At 35.0% G+C, this 19,011-nt stretch overlaps 1 protein-coding gene across 2 annotated transcripts in view; it reads right to left on the bottom strand.

Annotated features, from left to right (window-relative positions):
- Positions 1–3,445: 3,445 nt before the first annotated feature.
- Positions 3,446–19,011, bottom strand: part of LRRC7 (leucine rich repeat containing 7) — a 348,184-nt gene continuing 332,618 nt past the window's right edge. For both annotated transcript variants that reach the window (XM_023730981.1, XM_023730986.1), the window contains 2 exons: positions 16,901–16,975; positions 3,446–4,683 (listed from right to left, as the gene is read on the bottom strand). In XM_023730981.1, the coding sequence (XP_023586749.1) occupies positions 4,576–4,683; positions 16,901–16,975 (183 nt within the window). In that variant the 3' untranslated portion in view covers positions 3,446–4,575. The remainder of the gene's footprint in view (positions 4,684–16,900; positions 16,976–19,011) is intronic.

Genomic DNA, 19,011 nt, shown 5'->3' with positions numbered 1-19,011 from the left:
TTGCATCTGCCTTAGTTTTTAACAAGGGTGTGTCTCAGAAAATACATTATAGCAACATTTTAGATCAAAATGGAGCTAAGAGGATGCATAGGAGAGCTAATACCCAGGATCTCCTGTAATATTAATCCACATGTTTTCCATAGCCCACAACTTCTATTTTTTCCACAGCGCACATTTTATTTTATTTTTCTATAATGTATACTTGTTTACATTATGGTCTTGCTGGTTGATGGGAAAATATCCTGGAATGGAAAGCAGGTGTAATGCTAAAGAAAAAAGTTTATGCAAGTGATCTCAAATCTGAAGATTTCCCTCCATTCCCAGAAGATCAGGTTGCTCCAACCATAGGAGTGGGCACATTACCAACTTGAGGATTGATGAACACTTAATTAGGCCTCGGAAAGATTTAACATTTCTGTGAGATGAACTTTGTTCTCTAACTGGAACTTAAACCCTGCTTTTTTTGATACTAAAGGAATCATCTTCTTAACTTACTGGGTTTATTTGCCTTTTTGACTGACTCAGTATTTTAATAAACCTACTGTTTGTTTGGTATGTCAGGAATCAGTCAAACATGTTATATGATTGAATTTACCAAAGAGTTAGAGTGGTAGTCCTCTACCAACCTGGCTTTTTATCTAGTTATGTTGTATTCTTGCCTCTTGATGACGGCATATTCATCTTTATCGCAATAGACATTCTCCATCTGTGTGCCAACAAGGTGCAGAAAATTTTTAAATACGTTAAATGCCAATGAGAAGTCAACTTGGCTAGTACACTATGTTTTCCAAAGCTTTAAACTATAGTGGAGATAGTAAATAGACTTTATGATTAAAGAAAATAGTTTTCTGGTTTCCTTCCTCTAAACATTTTGGCAAATTCAGATACTTTTCACTTCATACTTGAATATATATATCTAATTTCATCAGTATTTCCCTTCTCTGAATCTTCTCCTTTCTCTTTGAATCTGCTGGTAAAGATATTTTAGTCCTACTTTTAAATAAGCAATTATATTAGTAATATGTTTGTAAGCATCTTAGAAACAAATTAATGCTGGTTTGTCACCCCCTCTTTAAAGCTATTTTGCATTTTGAAGGTGGTAGTCCAAAGGAAAGCCCAGAAACAACTGTGATTGTTTGATATCAATGCGATTACGATTCCAAGGAGCTGGGACACATTTTTTTTTTTTTAATATAGGCTTCAATGAGCAATGAATTAGCATGATGTATATATTGTATATTATACTGATTTTGAGTATTACTTGTCAAAAATACGTTTATAGTTTGAAATTATTATGTTTGTTTAGGTGACTTGTATTGTTTACAAGGCTGGGATTATCATAAAAGAGCTTTTGTGACACAATATGTATTTTTTCTCAAATAATGTGCCCACATAAATAATGCACCCACCCACATAACGCGAACCATCCAAAAAACTTGCTGCCCTTGAGTTGCTTCCAACTTAGAGTGACCCTATAGGACAGAGCAGAACTGCCCTATAGGGTTTCCAAGGAGCGTCTGGTAGATTCGAATTGCCAACCTTTTGGTTAGCAGCCGAGCTCTTAATCATTGTGCCACCGGGGCTCCTAATGCGTGAAGCATAGAGCTTACAAAAGTAGCATGGGAGGGGGATGGGTTGCGTGGTTGGCCAAAAAAAGTATAATCTACACATTACTTGCATAAAAATACAGTAAGCCTTGTAAATACTTCTAAAAATTGTCCACTAATGTCTGTTTGGCTTTCACCATTACGAGCAATTCTACTGATAATTTTCGATTTTGTTCTTCCCACCTCTCATCTTTCTCAGTCCCCTTTGTTGCATCTTACTGATCCACCAGTTATAAGCAACTTCCTCATCAGGAAGAGTCCAATAAAAATCAAAGACCAAGAGGTAGAGTATACTGGAACCATCATGAATTACCCTTCTTTTTTGTTGTTGATTTTTCTTCTTTTAAAGGCACACTCTTAACTTTTTTGTTTTGGTTTCTGTTAACATGAGCCAGATTCTAATTTCAGGCAGCAGCAAAAACAGTTACTCCAGAAAAATTAATACTAAAAAATCAATGAATTGTTAGTTCTTGTCATCTGTAGTATCAATTAGATCTTTTCCTTCAAGTGATTAGTGATTTTATTCAGTCAACCTAAAAAAAAAAAAAAAAAAAAGCCTCTTTTCATTAATATTTGTTTTTTTTTCAGTTTGCAGCATGTCAGTACAATTGACAATGAGGTACTCTGGCATATCACATTTCTTTTCCAGTGATCAGGATTCCCTTTTCTCTTTTCCTCATTTCTGAACTACAGAACAGGAAGGATTAAAACACTGGCCCAAGACAATGTTGTGACATCAGGAGTGGCAGCGGTGTCTACTAGGATCATGATCCTCTCAGCTTTGTGCCTCAGAAGCATCTCCTGAAGACCTGGGTTGATGTAGAAACTTAACATAAAAAAAGACTTGGAAGTCCTATATTCATTCTTCTCTTACCTCTCCCATAAAAGATTAAACAAAACTGATGGGATGATTTGAGATGCTTCATTGACACCAACTTAAACCCATGAGTTTCTTTTTTCCTTTAAGTGATCTTATGAGGCCAGTTAAGGCCTCCATCTTGATTAATGATTCTCCTCCTATAATAGTGGCTGGATACTGTAGTTTGGAGTGAGTTTTAAAAAAGAAAATTAGGCTCTGAAAGACATTTCTCATCAGAAACTGTCAATATATTAAAATGCATTTAAAAGCTGCTTCTGGGAAACATTAAATAGGCCAATTATTTAAACATTTGTTGAGTGTCAAACCCTATAAAATCATGGTATAGTGTCATTCTGACATAAAGCAACATCAAAATTAGTGCGTCATCTATAAAGTGAAGTATTATTTGTCTTCACATGACAAATTCTATTGCCAAAAAATACCACTGCACTTCTAATAAGTGTCACTCATTTTAATATACCCTACAAAAATACAATATTTTCAATGTCCCCATAAAACAGTTAACTTACAAATATTATTCTCAGAGCTTTGGTAACATCAGTATGTGATACTATTGTGAAAATCCTAATACCCAAAACCAAACCAAACCCATTGCCATCGAGTCGATTCCAACTCATAGCACCTGAAACACTAGCATGTAAAGTAAATTCATTATACAAAAAAGAACTTTGTGGAAATATGAGAAAGAGAATGAATACAACCAACTCTAGGGAATTATTCTGGAATTTAAAACTAACATTTCAATAAAATTAATCACTAATATTACAAAGAAACATTTAAAGGATTATAAAATGAATTGTGATCATTTATAATGGAAAATAGTTCTAATCTAATAACAACTAACTCTACGTTAACTATGCTTGTTTTTCCCTTCATTTGGACAGATTCAAATTTCTATGCCTTGAAATTTTATTTTGGGAACAGAAAGCATTTAAATATTTTCTCTATTCTTCCCACAAAACAAGTGCTGATTAACAATACAGGGAGACCACAGCTCTGAGAACATATATTTGAAGTTTTGTATTTAAATACCAAAGTTTTTTTAATTACTCCCCCATAACTTTCTAACAACAGTATTTCTTTATGATAAATTTTATCAGTTCCCCAAACCCATTTTGAATGATTTAAAAGTAGCAAATTAGATAAAGCAACACACAAATAAATGCCACATTTACAACTAAATAAATTACAGAGGCTACAGTATATAATCAACATAAACTTGAAAGAAATAAAGTAAGACTTTTCCTGCCACCCATCATTCACTGCTTAAATTTGTGGAGAAAAAGATTTATCTACATTGACCTTTAGTCCATTTCTTAACTCTGCATGTATTGTAATTAGCTAAAGGCATTGAACAAATTAATTAGTTTGTCCTGGCGCTATTTTTATTCAGGTCCCAGAGATGAATGGCTAATTTATGAAATATTTCACTCTGTATCATGAGAATTTAGCAAATGAATATGGAACCAAATATAAACACTTTATACCATATGTACAGTTACTTTCATAAGGCATTATCATGTAATTTTTACTGAAAAAGATTCAATATAGTAAAGTCTTATTTTAAGATAGATTTTCTTTCTCAATCCGAGATGTTTAGTTTATGAAAATATTGTTTTTCTCTATATTCTTTTTGTATATATGCCAACATATACCTTGTGCTAGAAATATTTTATGGGAATTACAACTCTTTATATTTGTATTTTCTATATAAAGGCATATACAACTTTGAGGCAGTGTTTCTGATGGAGAGCAGAATCTGTAAAGAGCTTGTGTGTGCTTCCGTGCTCTGAAATTATATGAAATCCACTTTGAGAAGAAACTAATTTGATTAAAAAAACAAAAACAAAACAAAACTGCACCAATGCACAGCCAGAGGCTGATAATTAAAACTAATACATAACCACATGAACATCATACTTATATAGTTAACATTTTTAAGGATGATCAGTGCTAACATATAGTATTATACATTTGGCACTAATGTTTGCCATTGGTCCAGCAATTGGCAAAATTTGTTTCTATGTATAAATTTATTTTTGAACATTAGGTCTGGCTAGACGTATCTTCCCTATTTATAAAAAATATTTAGACAGTAAGCTCACGTTGAATAACTAGGTCTACTGTGTTCTGGAAACTCTTCAGTAGTAATACAGCTTTTTCATGTTCCATATGTACAAAACTGTGTCCATTTGCCTGTAAACACACATAAAACAGAGCAATCAGTGCAAGTGATTTATCACTTTACTATTTTTTCCAATCCTAAGACTCAAGAAAGTATTGAGCAACAAAAAGTTAAACCAGTTTTTAGAAGCCACAATGGAATTGTAATTATGGGAGCAACTAATTACTTTCACCCAGGTTCAACTCCATTTATCCATTCAACAAATATTTATCAGGTATCTAGTACGTCCTTGCCACTGTGCTAATCATAGAAATACACTAGTGAATAACAGAAGGACTCGAAATATAGAAGTTCAGCTTTGTGTTGCTGTTGTTCTGATTTGTTTTGTTTTGCAGGAACTTAGCTGAGATGTTTCGAAGGGCGCACAGGACTATTACCTTCTTGTTATATAATTATTGATACAGTAAAACCTGTGAAAGCCAGAACCTGTGTAAGGCAGAAACCTGTCAGAGAAAACCAAACAAACCCGTTGCCGTCAAGTCTGTTCCAACTCATAGCAACCTATAGGACAGAGTAGAACTGCCCCACAGGGTTTCCAAGGAGCAGCTGGTGGATTCGAACTGCCGACATTTTGGTTAGCAGCCGAGCTCTTAACCACCGCACCACCTGTCAGAGAAAGGAAACTAAAATATTTTCCACTAAAAGGAGCGATAGAAAAGTAGTAAGACTGCACACTGTTGAAGTCGAAAACTTGCAGGACCTGGAAAAATAAGGCAGTCCTGTCGAGTTCTGGCTGTCATAGGTCTGACTGTATAAACCCATCAGAATGATTAAATATTTCAGTCATGCCAAACATGACTACACACATATATAGTACAACTAAATCTTATTAGGACTCACTTAAAAGTCCTTAGTTTATACATTTTTATATTAGAGAACTAAAAACTAAAAACCCATTGCCAAGTTGATTCTGATTCATAGCGACTCTACCGGGCAGAGTAGAAATGCCCCATAGGGTTTTCAAGGAGCTGCTGGTGGGTTTGAACTGCTGACCTTTTGGTTAGCGGTTGAGCTCTTAACCGCTGTGCCACCAGGGCTCCTATTTTAGAGAAGTCATTTTGATTTCTCCATTGCTAAATGCAAGTATATTCATTATCTATACCAACGTTTCTCAATCCAATCCAATATACATAAGGGATAAAGTACACTGATGTTACTAACTGCGGACATACCCGTCGTCTTTTAGTGAAACTCATTGCTGGAGAGTCTATTGTGACTCGTAGGGACCCTACCGGACAGAGTAGAACTGTCCCATAGGGTTTCCAAGGTTGTAAATCTTTATGGAAGCAGATTGCCATATCTTTCTCCCGTGGGGTGGCTGGTGGGTTCAAACCGCTGACTTTTTGGTTAGCAGCTGAATGCTTAACCACTGCACCACCAGGGCTCCTGTCTTCTAGTTAGGAATCATTAATCTAAACAATTAAAATTCATTTTAAACATAGTTAGCCTAAGGTTACAATTTCAAGATTCCAACAGGCTATTTATTATTTGACATTTATGTCTCTAAATGTACACATTTCTTTGGTAAGGGCACCTGGGTCTTTGGTTTTCTCTACATTAAATTGCAGATTGTCTTCATTGGAATGCTTTATTATTATTAATATGTAGAGAAGTGGGTCCCATAAATCTTAATTGCCATGAATGTATAAAAATATATACAACCTTATTGAAACTTGGTAGGGATAAATCTTGGAAACGCAATGATTAACAATTATGTAACGATTTGCCTTGTAGTCTAAGAGTCTAATTCAGAAAAGAAGAATCATTCAAATCGACTCCTTGGCAAAGTACAGGTAACAGAGGCAGTTAATTGGTTGAATTTTTCAAATTTCCATTGATTTATTTTGGGCACACATTGCTTCAATTATTTACTCTTTTTTATGTCTTAAAATGTAATTAATATTTCAAATAACCCATCATTTATAATATCTCACTGCTTTTAGCTTTTTAGAATTTAAAGCAGCAGTACATCTCTAGCAAAACTGTACAACCTTTATAACTTAGCTGAAAATCATCTGATACCTTATATTTTATCACAGGTTCATTAAAATTGGTTGGCTAATAATGTGATATGAGAAGGTCCTAAATTACTGCATTTTTAAACCACAGTACATATATCGGTAAGGAAATATTACCCAAAATACCAAACCCATTGCTGTCAAGTCAATTCCGACTCATAGTGACCCTACAGGACAGAGTAGAACTGCCCCATAAGGTTGCCAAGAAGCAGCTGGTGGATTCGAACTGCCAACCTTTTGGTTTGCCGCTGTAGTTCTTAACTACTGTGCCACCAGGGCTCCATAAGGAAATATTAGGAAACAAACATTCAAACCCTTAGAAATCCACATAATTAGGAGTATAATGCTGAATTAAAGACACTCTCTATATGGATTCCTTTGTTGTTGTTACTTGGCATTGAGTTGATTCCAAATAGAACAACTCCGTAGCGTTCTCAAAGTCATGACCTTTCAGAAGCAGATCACCAAGCCTGTCTTCCAAGGCATCTCTGGGTGGGTTCAAACTGCCAAAATTTGGCTAGTGATTGAGCACTTAATCATTTCATTTAACTCATGAAAATGCCTATCAAATTTGAGATTGACTTCTAGGGTGTCAGGAAACAGTAGTTGAGAACTTTTGGTGTGTTACACAGCCCAAATTTCTTGCTTTAAGAAAAACTAGACAACTATGTCCCGTTTGATGTTCTTTCTGATGATAGTGATGCAGGGTAAAGAACACAGCATATGGTACATTATTCTCTCTACTTTCATCTGTTTTTGACATCAGTTGTCATAGCAAAGTTGGGTGAAATACATGCTTATACCACTGTAATTTTAAGGTAATACTAACTACCTTAATAAGGAGCCCTGTGGTGCAATGGTTAAGAACTTGACTGCTAAATGAAATGTCGGTAGTTCAAGTGGCTCCGAGGGAGAAAAGACTTGGCTATCTACTCCAGTAAAGATTACAGCCTGGCAAACCCTACGGGGCAGTTCTGCTCTGTCCTTTAGAGTCACTATGAGTCAAAATTGGCTCGTCGGCACACAACAACCACCACCTTAATGTCTTCATTTGATCAAAAGGCATCTGTTAACTGTGAAATAAAATTTAACTTTAGTAAGGGCGTTCTTGAATATCAAACCTTAAAAATAACTTTCAGAGTTCAAACTTCGTGTCTGTAGACACAAACCTAGACTTGCAATAAACCCAAAACTCACTGAGAATTTTCAGAAATTTATTTGAAGCTTAAATATCCCAAGTTTTCAGGGATAAGTTATGCTATAAGATCTGGAGGCTATGTGTAGTGTGTTATCCATTATCACACTCATTCCTGGGTGGTGCAAACAGTTAACACATTCAGCTGTTAACCGAAAGGTTGGAGGTTCAAGTCCACCCAGGGGTGCTTTGGAAGAAAGGCCTAGTAATCTATTTCTGAAGAATTAATCATTGAAAACCCTGTGGAACACAATTCTACTCTGACACACATGAAGTCACCATGGGTTGGAGCTGACTTGATGGCAACAATTTTTTTTTTTTTTGGTAGGAACTGCGGATCTAATAATAATATCAGTTTTATGCAAATGAGTGATTCAAAATCCAGATAGCAAATTAATCATAGCTGTTGAGTACCAAAAGATCTTTAAAGAAAGTTGGACTACTTCTACCATGATTGTTTCTTCATTTTTTCAATCAAAAATGTCTATTGTGTGCTCTGTCCAAGGCATTGTGTTAGACACTGGGGATTGAGGTAAGAAAAAGATGAAACAGGGTGACTTCCATGAAAGAGCTGACCATCCAGAATGGGAAATAAACCACAGACATACCTAAAAATAATGTAGAAAATGCCCTCCGTACAGTAAGCACTCAAAAAATGTGTGTTAAATTAAATTAGCATCTTAAGAGGTAAATAATAAAGTGCAAGGGGAGTTTAGCGGAGCTTAGTGGAGGGGAAAGAGAAGAAAGAAAACTTCCGAGGAAGCTGTTTCTCTGAGGCACATAAAAAAATTTCCTGGTACTTACACCTGGCAAAAGTGTGATTAGCAGAGGACCACAAGACCTTGTGTTGTTATATGCCTGAAGTCTCCTCCAGCCCTCCACATGTGAATAGTTGATAATTTCAGTTAATATGAGGGTCTTTCTGGGAGGTGGGATTGATTTGCAGAAACTTTTCTTCAAAAGGAAAATCGATAGCCAAATATGAAAATAATTTAAATAGAGTGTTTGGGAGAGAGAAACAGAGAGACAGAGACAGAAAGATAGGGACAGAAAGAGAGAGATAAAGACAGAGAGACAGATGTGTGGGGAGCAGAAGAGGGCATTGCTTGCTTGCCACAACATTCCAGCACCACCAGTTGCAAGTTGATTCTGACTCATGGTGGCCCTATGTGTGTCAGAATACAACTGTGCTCCATAAAGTTTTAAATTGCTGATGTTTTGTAAGTAGATGTCCAGGCCTTTCTTCTGTGGTGTCTCCGGGTGAACTTGAACCTCCAACCTTTCAGTAGGCAGCCAAGTGCTTTAACCATTTGCATTACCCAGGGACTCCTCCAACCCTATAGTGCTCTTGAAAATGGTGTGAAAACTGATGATCTAGACTAATCCTGTTGTTTTATAAATAAAACAGCTACACATCAGATAGACCAGGACACTTGCCTGAGGTCACACAGCCAGGAAAAGGGCTGGGGTAGATTGTTTGATGCCAAAATATTCCTTTTCATTATCTCTCTCAATATGTTGTTGAAATAATAAGACTACTATCACTTCAAGTGATTTAAACTGACATTTCAATGGCCATTATAAAATAATGAACACTTTTTCTCTTAGAAATTGTTGCTATATCACCTCCTAACATAATTCTATTCTTTATAGTGGTTGCAAAGCTGTGATTCCCATTCTGATTCCTATCAGAGTTAATTTAACTTATTCTAAAAATACTGGTGGAAATAACATTTAGTTCTAAATTAGAATCTACATAAATGCTGAATTGCTCATTCTTATTTTAGTTCAACTTTGGGCTTAACTGGGTTGTTGTAGCCATATGTGAGCTTTCTCTCTCAAAAGTAGAAAGACTAAAGTCAGTCAATATGCTAGGGCCATGCCAGGGGACTCAAGAGGAAATGGATTAAAAAGGAGAAAACTTTTAGCAGGTGTAATCTATAAATTTGGCATTCGATTGGATAAGGGAGTAATAACCAAACAGGAACCAACTTGTGATGTTATTAACTGAAAATGAAAATCACAGAGAACTAGCGAGCTTATTTGGGAAGACAATGGAGTTTGTGGTATTGGTGATGCATGCAAGAGGAATGCTGACCATATATTTGGAAACGAGAGACTGGAGGTTAGGAAGGAGGTCAGAGTTGCCTCATTAGCAACAAGGGTTAGATTTTACTGAAGCTTGGTACTGACCACATGGAAAGCTAAGAGATTTGTCAGAAGATAAGATTAAAAGAGAGTATTGTGAAAGAAGGGACATCAAATTGGAGAAGGATGGGGATGCAGCTTTGTAAGATTAGAACTGAACTGAAAGGTAGTGTTTGCTGTTGACCTGAAACATCTTGAAAAATGAGGTTGGGAAAGGTGAAAACAGGGCCCAATCCTTTCTGCCAAAGGATGTCATAAAGCTAGCTCTAGCCAGTTGGTTGAACTAAAAGAGAGATTCTCATGGGCACCAATGTGCTGAGAGGAGGGACATGAAACTCTGAGTTCCTAAGAGACCCAGGTAGGAGGAGTCATCTTTGAAAGAGACCAAGATGGAGTGTTCAGGAAGGCAACAGGAAATCCAAAAGTATCAAATATTTTCTAGTGGTACCAATTAACTCTAGCCTTCTGTAGCACACAGGAAAGAGCAGGGTAAGAGGAGAGCTGGATTGACTCTGGACTTGAATTTGAATCTGCTTTCAATAAACCACATGTCAATAAGGCTAATCTCCCAGAGGGAAACAAGCAGATTGGTAAATTAGATCATTGAGTCAAATGAACATTGGGACTCTACCTGTAATTCTAGTCCCCAGAAATGTTTTGGATTTAAATCAGAGCTTTGGTGAACCTCAAGAGGACTCTTCAAAGGATCACAACCAGGGATTGCCTGGGAATGGCTTCAAAATAAGATAAAGACTCTGAAAGTCTAGAAAGTACATTATTTTAGAATTTTATTAAAAATTAAATGATTTAATATATGTTAAGTACTTAGAACAAGGCCTGACATACTATATGCACTCAGTAAATAAATGTTAGCTACTACTGTTAATATTTCTTCACTATTACTGTTACTTTTCTTCTGTCTAAGAAATACAATTTTCATTAAGCCATAAGAATAGAAGGAGAGAATGTTAAAGGAAGGAATTTTTCCTTTTGTTTTTTAGCTAACCCTAATTAAAAAATCTATATTTTGTATTGTTTTTGGTGAAAGTTTACACAGCAAATTAGGTTCCCATTTAACAATTTCTATACATACTGTTCAGGGACACATTGTGTTAACAGTCTCATTTTTTCCATCCTGGTTGTTCCGTTTCCATTAATCTAGCTTCCTTGTAACCCTGGTTTTTTTTTAAAGATGAAGACGTGAGGATCAGAGAGATTACATGAATGAAATAGTCAAGATCACATACCTAGTAGCTAGGTGAGTATCTTGGTGTATCTTGGTTTCTTGAGGATGTCATGCAGTAAATGTTTTAGGGTCACTAAGTGAATTCATTTTTTTTTTTTAATCTTAATTGAGCTACTTTTTGATATGGAACATTGTTATGCCTGATGCTAGGGGAGGTAATGAGAGAAAGGTGCTTGAAGGGGAGTTTGAATGGAAGAATATATAATCTCTGTTCTAGAGAATATTCTTCCATTCTTAAAACAGAAGCGCAAAAAGAATTTACCTTGTATCTGTTAAAATGAATATGACTAACTGGCTTACATCTTGGATAGTTCAGACAGAGCACTGAAGAATTATGTTACTCTATTTGTGCAGACATTTTCCAATTAAAATTAAGACCAGAAAAATCATAATATTTCAACGATTGGAGTTTTGTGGTTGTTTAGTGTGTGTGAGTGGAAGAAAGGCTGAGGAAATAAAGGCTGATGCTGTGCAATATTAATTGCACAGTATAAATGCAATGATGCGTGGAAAATAAAGGCTAGAGGAATTAAATTTAAAAGTATTTTGCCATATTTGGCTACTTATGTTTTATATAAACACACTGTCTACCATGGATTATAATAGGATATGTATAATTTTGAGAAAATTGCAACTTATGAAAAATGAGAAATAAATGAGTGGCTTATTAAGTCGAAATGAAGTTAATAGGAAAACAATCTATGAAGTGAAAAGGTTACGAAAATTTTATGCTTCAAGAATATGTAGTTAATGGGTTTCTAACGTTAGCTGATTTGCAAATATAAGGGAACATTTTACTGTAATCTTTATGTTATTTGCAGAAGATATCCTTCCTTATTTTAATTCCATTTGACATCTTCTGTACCACAGCCTATTAATTGCCATTTTTTCCATGATTTAAACAGGAAATACTGATGGTTAATGAAAATAATATTTGCAATTGCAAGAACAAGTAGAGCTTTGCAATTTCAGAGTACTATCCTACTCATTAATTTATTGTAAAACACACTGGGTTTCTGGATTTCCTCCTCTTGGACCTTCCTGGATAAATCTTTGATTTACTTCTGGTAAATGTTCTGTTAAATTGATTTACTATGTATGTTTATATTGTAGAAATTCTCCAGATCATGCTGTAATTCTCCTAGGAACTCTGATATATCCTTATTATCTAAAGCACTAGACTTAAAGTTAGTCTCTGAGAAGGCTTGGCCACAGGGCTGGCGGAATTATCCACTGTGAAGGGCGGCTCCTTTTTAAGATTACAAAGGGGAAATTGGGTTAGAGACATGAGCATGTGATTTTTGGTTGATTTAAACTCATCCTCAAGGGACAAACATATTCAAAGAACCAGTACACATTCATTTTGTAAATTAGATATACATTAATACATTAATATCTCACATTTAAAATGCTTCCAGCTATTGGGATGAGGGAAGACTAAAAAAATGCAGGAACCAAATTAGAGCTATAGGGGAAAGTCTTCATGGTATAGAATCCTGATAACCACACATTATGAGAAACCATGGGAATCTTAAGTAATTATAATTGTGCTCCACGTTAATTAACAGGAATTAATTCCCATTTCAGAATTTGAATCTCAGAGAGTACTCTCTCAATAAATATTGGGACATATCTGAGTCTGAGTAGACTGCATAATCAATACTAAGTTGACTCTAAACCAAATCGTTTACCATTTTTTATTTTCTATCAAAAATATGAATTACAAACCTTAAATTCTTGCAGAGTTCACATGAAAAATTTACATTACACTTTTTATATGTGAGAAAGTTTGAAGTCTTAATGGCTTGTAACTGTAGTATTAAAAATAACCTTCACAGAATAAAACATAATAATTTCTCTTCTGTCTTAAGTGTACACATATAGTGCAGCTTGAAATGTTTCATAAATTCAGGCTCGTAAAAGACATGGAAAGATAGAATAGATTAAACTAAAGACTTTGTGAATTATTCATATAGAAACTCTGGCATGCAACTCGTACTAAATAGTAATCCTGAAGAAGTTTACGTATTTACTTGCTCTGATTTCAGAATGCCTGCTTTCTTCTTATCAAATATGTCAAATGATCATCTTTAACAAATGAATTTCCTGCCTTGGTTTGCAAAGCAGTTCCCCAACAAGTCACACTTTACTCCTTTTACTTTTGCTATGAAAAGAATTACTGTAAAACCAACACCTTGTTTTCAGGGCGTTTCTTTACAGCAAGGTCAGTCTCCAATTTGGTCCACAGCATTCTTTTAAGAGAAGACAGACTAGGGGTTCACTTTATTAAATATTTGATATTCAATGCTTTCCTATCTCTTTTCCTCCTTCATTTTCTGCCCTGTACAATTTTAAGCATGTCTACTTCCTGGAATATATGGTGTAAAGGCAGGAACTAAGTTATATTCATCTATTACATTGTTTATATTGCTTGGCACAATGCTTTGTACATTTAATGCATATTTGTCAAATAAATAAATAAAGAGAAAATGTGATGAATATGATAAGTCAGTAAACTTTGCTCTAGTGGAATCAATATTGAACAGTGGAAAAAATGCAAACAAGTTATTTCATCTCTGTCAACAATAGATATCTTTCAGGGCTGTTGTGAGATTTAAATGAAATACAGATGCTTAATTAATATTATTTTAATTTCAGCCAAACTATGAAAGTTAGAGCCAGCCTAATGCACTTGGCTTGTCTTTGTTTTCGTGTTTTAATTAATACTTAACAATATTAATTTTTGGATTTCCAAAGTGTTTTCTTGATGCTTTTATTAAGTATCTGCTGCTAGAACTTTATACTTTATGAACACAACTAAATGGATACAAATATGCAGTAAAACTCTGATAGACACAAACACACATTTTTAAAATCTATTTTTGGTTGCCCCCAATCAAACTGTACTTTTAAAATACCTTATTCTCCAAATGTATTATATTATTGTAAGAAATAATTTTCCTTAACACTAACAGTTACATGATTACTGCCCCCCAAAACCTCTCTGGTGTTTTTGATTTTCAGCTACCAAATAAGATCAACTATAGAAGAGCTTAACTCATCAGGACTTGCTGGGTAATATCTTAGTGAAATTTCTTTACTCGGCAATATTTTGTTCTGTTGTATGTAAGGTCACCATGAGTAGGAGTGTATTCAACAGCAGCTATCCATCTATCTATCTACCTATCTATTTCAGAAAGTATAATTGCAACTTGTGCTTTTTTAATTAGTATGACTAAAACTGTAAATACAGTAACTTATTTAATTAAAGTTTATTTCCTTTTTTTTTTACTGAAGATGGATTTCCTTTTCCTTGCATTAGATGAAAATGAGTTCTATAGCAAAAATAAATGTATATCGTAGATATTCATTGGTGGAGAGAAGAGAGATTCCAGGCGAAGCTCTTCTGTGTTATTTCTGGCTTTTTGTTGATTGAGTTTATAATTCCTTCCTACTTCTTGCATTAAGAATTCATTCCTCTGTGCACTTTGCTATACCTCTTGGAGCCCTGGTGGTGCAGTAATTAAGAGCTCAGCTGCTAATCAAAAGGTTGGCAGTTCAAATCCACCAACCACTCCTTGGAAACTCTATGGGGCAGTTCCACTCTGTCCTAGAGGGTGACTATGAGTCGGAATTGACTCAATGGTGATGGGTATATACCTCTCAGGTAGGAGAAATACTAAACCCTCATGTCTCCACATATACTCTTCTAGAAAAAATATATATGTATATGTATGTTTATATTCTTTCTTTTCTGAATATCAGCAGGAGAGAAAAATCTTCCTTTTACTACCTCTGTTGTTGATAAAGGCAACTCTCTAGACTCAACTGGCTACTTTTTTTTATTTTTGTTTTTCACACTCTGAGATTCAAAATAATTTCTTTGAAATTAGTAGAGAAAAAACTAGCCTTTTTCTTTGCTAATGATCAGTGTTTACCAAGTATTAGGGAGTTTTGTTCTTAGTTTATGCTTGGCTGTGTTTCATGGCAATTAATAAAATTACTGAACAGTTGAATTTTTGCTCTTGGAGTGACCTCAGATACAATATAAACCTCCATTCATTTTACACATAAAAAATTTGAGGCCTCTAGACATGATATGGAGCCCTGGTGACACAGCGGTTAAGAGCTCAGCTGCTAACCAAAAGGTCAGCAATTTGCTCCTTGGAAACCCTATGGGGCAGTTCTACTCTGTCTTATAGGGTCACTATGAGTCGGAATCGACTTGATGGCAATAAGGTTTTTTAGACACGACGTAAAATGCGTAAGATCACAGGGCTGGTTAGGCTATCCAAAAACCTAGAACTTCCACAGTAAAGTGGTAAAGAAAAATCTAAAATTATCTTCTGTGTCTTTTTTGTTTCAATTTTCTAACTCAAAAGACCAACTGCTAATTTGGTCTTCTGCCACCATGGAATGGATTTCAGCCTGTTGGATGGTGTTTCTACTGCAATTTTGCCACAGGTTACACCAGCCCATAATCTTTTCAGAGAGTTATCATTTTTGAAAATTTGAGTAGCTGATCATGGTCTTGCTAGACAGTTAAAAACATTTCTGAGAATAAAATACTAAAGCAATCTTGCTATATATGTTAGACTATATAGGGTTTCATGTCTACTTTTCTAAGACTTTCTGAGAGAGTTCAGAAAATAGGAGATAGAAGATCTCCTCAGTACTGAGTTGAGTGGGGCCCTTGCATTTTGTGCCTACCTTTGCACAGCAGATCTGACTAGAAGGTCCCTCTCTAACACTTCCTGTCTTCTGGGTTCCCCCTAAATCTTTAATTATTATGTGGAATAATTTAATAATTGCTCCAAATTATCAAATATCAGCAATCTCATACAGTTCCAAACAGTTATACAGTGGGAAATTTCTGGAGTTATAAAATACTGAATCTCTAACACATTGACAATACTTAAGAGCCTTACCTTGTGATATAAGAAATGATTAAGAACCTCTTGCATTCCCACACAAGTGAATTCAGAATTCAGAGAGAAGGACAAAGAAAGCTAATGGATGATGTTCTATCAAGCATTTGCCCACCTGTTTACTGGAGTGACCCTTTTCTGATATGCAGAGCTTTAGGTGAGAGAAAGTCTTTTTCCATCAGACAACACATTTAATAAAATCACCTTATATACAGACAAACTTTTATTCATCTGGGCAGGGGGAGTAGAAAGATATAACCATGTGTTTCATAGCATTCAAAAGGTAATAAGCTTACTGTTGAGAAATTAAATATGGACCAGTCCCTTCTCCCTCACCTAGTCACACAGACACCCTATTTGGGCTCTTCCATATTCTTAATTATATTTGTAACTATGCATACGTTCTTATATTTTTCAATTATTCTTATATTACCAAGTAATTCTATTCAATTCAACAAAAATATAAAGAACACCTATCCTGTGCTAGATAGTGTGTAGGTGCTGGGGATATAGCATGCTATTAGACTGAATTGGTTTCTGTCCCTCCTCTCAATTCCAAATCAATAAAGGCAAATATGAAATGTAAGAAGCACTTATTTTCAACCATTTAATCCGAGGCAATTCAACTTAATAACATGGTTGCATATTCGTTTCAGTGTTGGTATTTGTATCCATTGCTTTTATCTGTCTTACCTGAAGGATTTTATCACCAGGCTGCAACAGGTTGGATGCTGGCCCATCAGGCTGAACCCTAGTAACAAAGATACCCTATAAGTCAGAAGTAACAGAGGTTAGGATTCTATTACCAAGAACTAGGTCTACTTAAAAAAAATTCATTTTTATAGAAAACAGCAAAAACAGATTTAAAAAGCTTATACATGTAAGCTTCAAAGATTATTATATTTTAAGCAAGGCACTATTCTCCAAGCCAAGTTTAAGAAAAACAACATAACTTACATAAAAAAGAGCTCATCTCATTTTTAAAGTGTATTTATGATTTATAGATTAATCTCATGGCATATTCTTAATCATTTCTTTCTTAAATCATTTGAAATATGGTACTGAATCATTTTCATTTACTTTAACTTCTGGATCTGTTTTGAGTTATTCTGCATTAGAAACATCTCCTACTGATAGGTTGTAAATTCAATGCACACTTTAAAAACCTTAGTAGAATTATACGTACATACTTATTTAGTTTAATGAGTATTACTTTGTATGTTATTGAGAATATTAATATAAAATGCATATGAACAAATTAAACAAAAAAAAACTGTATCATGCATTTTATATAAAGTTTATTTAAATCTTTCTACATAGTTACAAAATCCCTAACTTGATTCACTTAATTTATAAAAACATCAGCTTAATTTTGTTTATTATGCAGATAAAGCAAACATTTATTGATTGTCGACCACATCTTGGGCTTTTATTTCTAGTGATACAAAGATATACAAAATATAGTTTTTGACTTCAATGAGCTTGCAATCTAGAGGAAGAGAAGTCAAGAAAACAAGCAGTTACACAACAGTGTGACAAGTGTTATGATAAAGGTATAAAACGTTGTAAAAAAAATTTGTATTTAAGTTATCCCTGGTGTGTCTGGACTTCCAAGAGGAGGAGATACCTGACAGTTGAATCATAAAGGACAAGTAAAAGACATCTGCACAGATAAGAAAAGGAAGGATATTCCAGATGGAGGGAGCAGGCACATTTAAAAGTGAGAGCACATGTTATATTTGGGAAACTGCAAATAGTTCCATTATGACTGGAGAAGTGATAGAAGGGTGGGAGTGGATGGATTGGGAATGTGGCAGAGGATCAGGTCAAAAGGCAGATTGGGGCCAGATCAGTATGGACCTTTAAAAAACCTGTTTATCAGTTTGAGGAGCTACTGAAGTATTTTAAACATGATGGTGACAAAATTTTAATTAACACGCTAAGAATGAATTGAATGGATAAATAAAACCATGGAATGTTATTTGGCAATAAAACAGAATGAATAGTAGTGATTCATGCTACAGCATTGATGAACCTTGAAAACATTATATTAAGTGAAAGAAGACAGTCACAAAGGTTACATATTTTATGATTCCATTTACATGAAATGTCCAACCAGAAAAAACAAACTCGTTGCCATCGAGTCGATTCCGACTCATAGTGACCCTACAGGACAGAGTAGAACTGCCCCATGGCATTTCCAGGGAGCGGCTGGTGGATTTGAACTGCAGACCTTTTTGGTTAGCAGGCAAGCTCTTAACCACCGTGCCACCAGCGTTCCTTGAAATGTCCAGAATAGGCAATTTCATAGAAACAGAAAGTAGAATAGTGGTTGAAAGAGGCTGGGTGGCAGAGGAGTGGGGAGTGACTACTAATTGGTATGGGGTTTCTTTTTGGGATAGTAAAAATGTTTTGAAAGTAGACAAGGTGATAGTTGCACAACTCATGAATATACTAAAAACCAATGAATTGTACACTCTAAAAGGTTAATTTTAACGTATGTGAATTATATCTCAATACAGCTACCAAAATCTATTTTAATTGCTAAAAATTATTGATAGAATAAAACCAGAAAACCAAACCCATTGCTGTCGAGTCGCTTCTAACTCATAGTGACTCTACAGGACAGAGTAGAACTGCCCCATAGGGTTTCCAAGGAGCGGCTGGTGGATTCGAACTGCCAACCTTTTGGTTAGCAGCCAGTCTCTTAACTACTGTGCCACCAGGGCTCCTATTAATAGAATAGAAGATAATATTTTAATATTTTTGCCTATTATCATGTCTTACTTGCTGATCCATAAACG

This window comes from Trichechus manatus, unplaced genomic scaffold, assembly GCF_000243295.1.
Source record: "Trichechus manatus latirostris isolate Lorelei unplaced genomic scaffold, TriManLat1.0 scaffold00003, whole genome shotgun sequence".
In the NCBI taxonomy this organism is placed as follows: Eukaryota; Metazoa; Chordata; class Mammalia; order Sirenia; family Trichechidae; genus Trichechus; species Trichechus manatus.
This window is presented reverse-complemented; position numbering and strand designations above follow the sequence as displayed.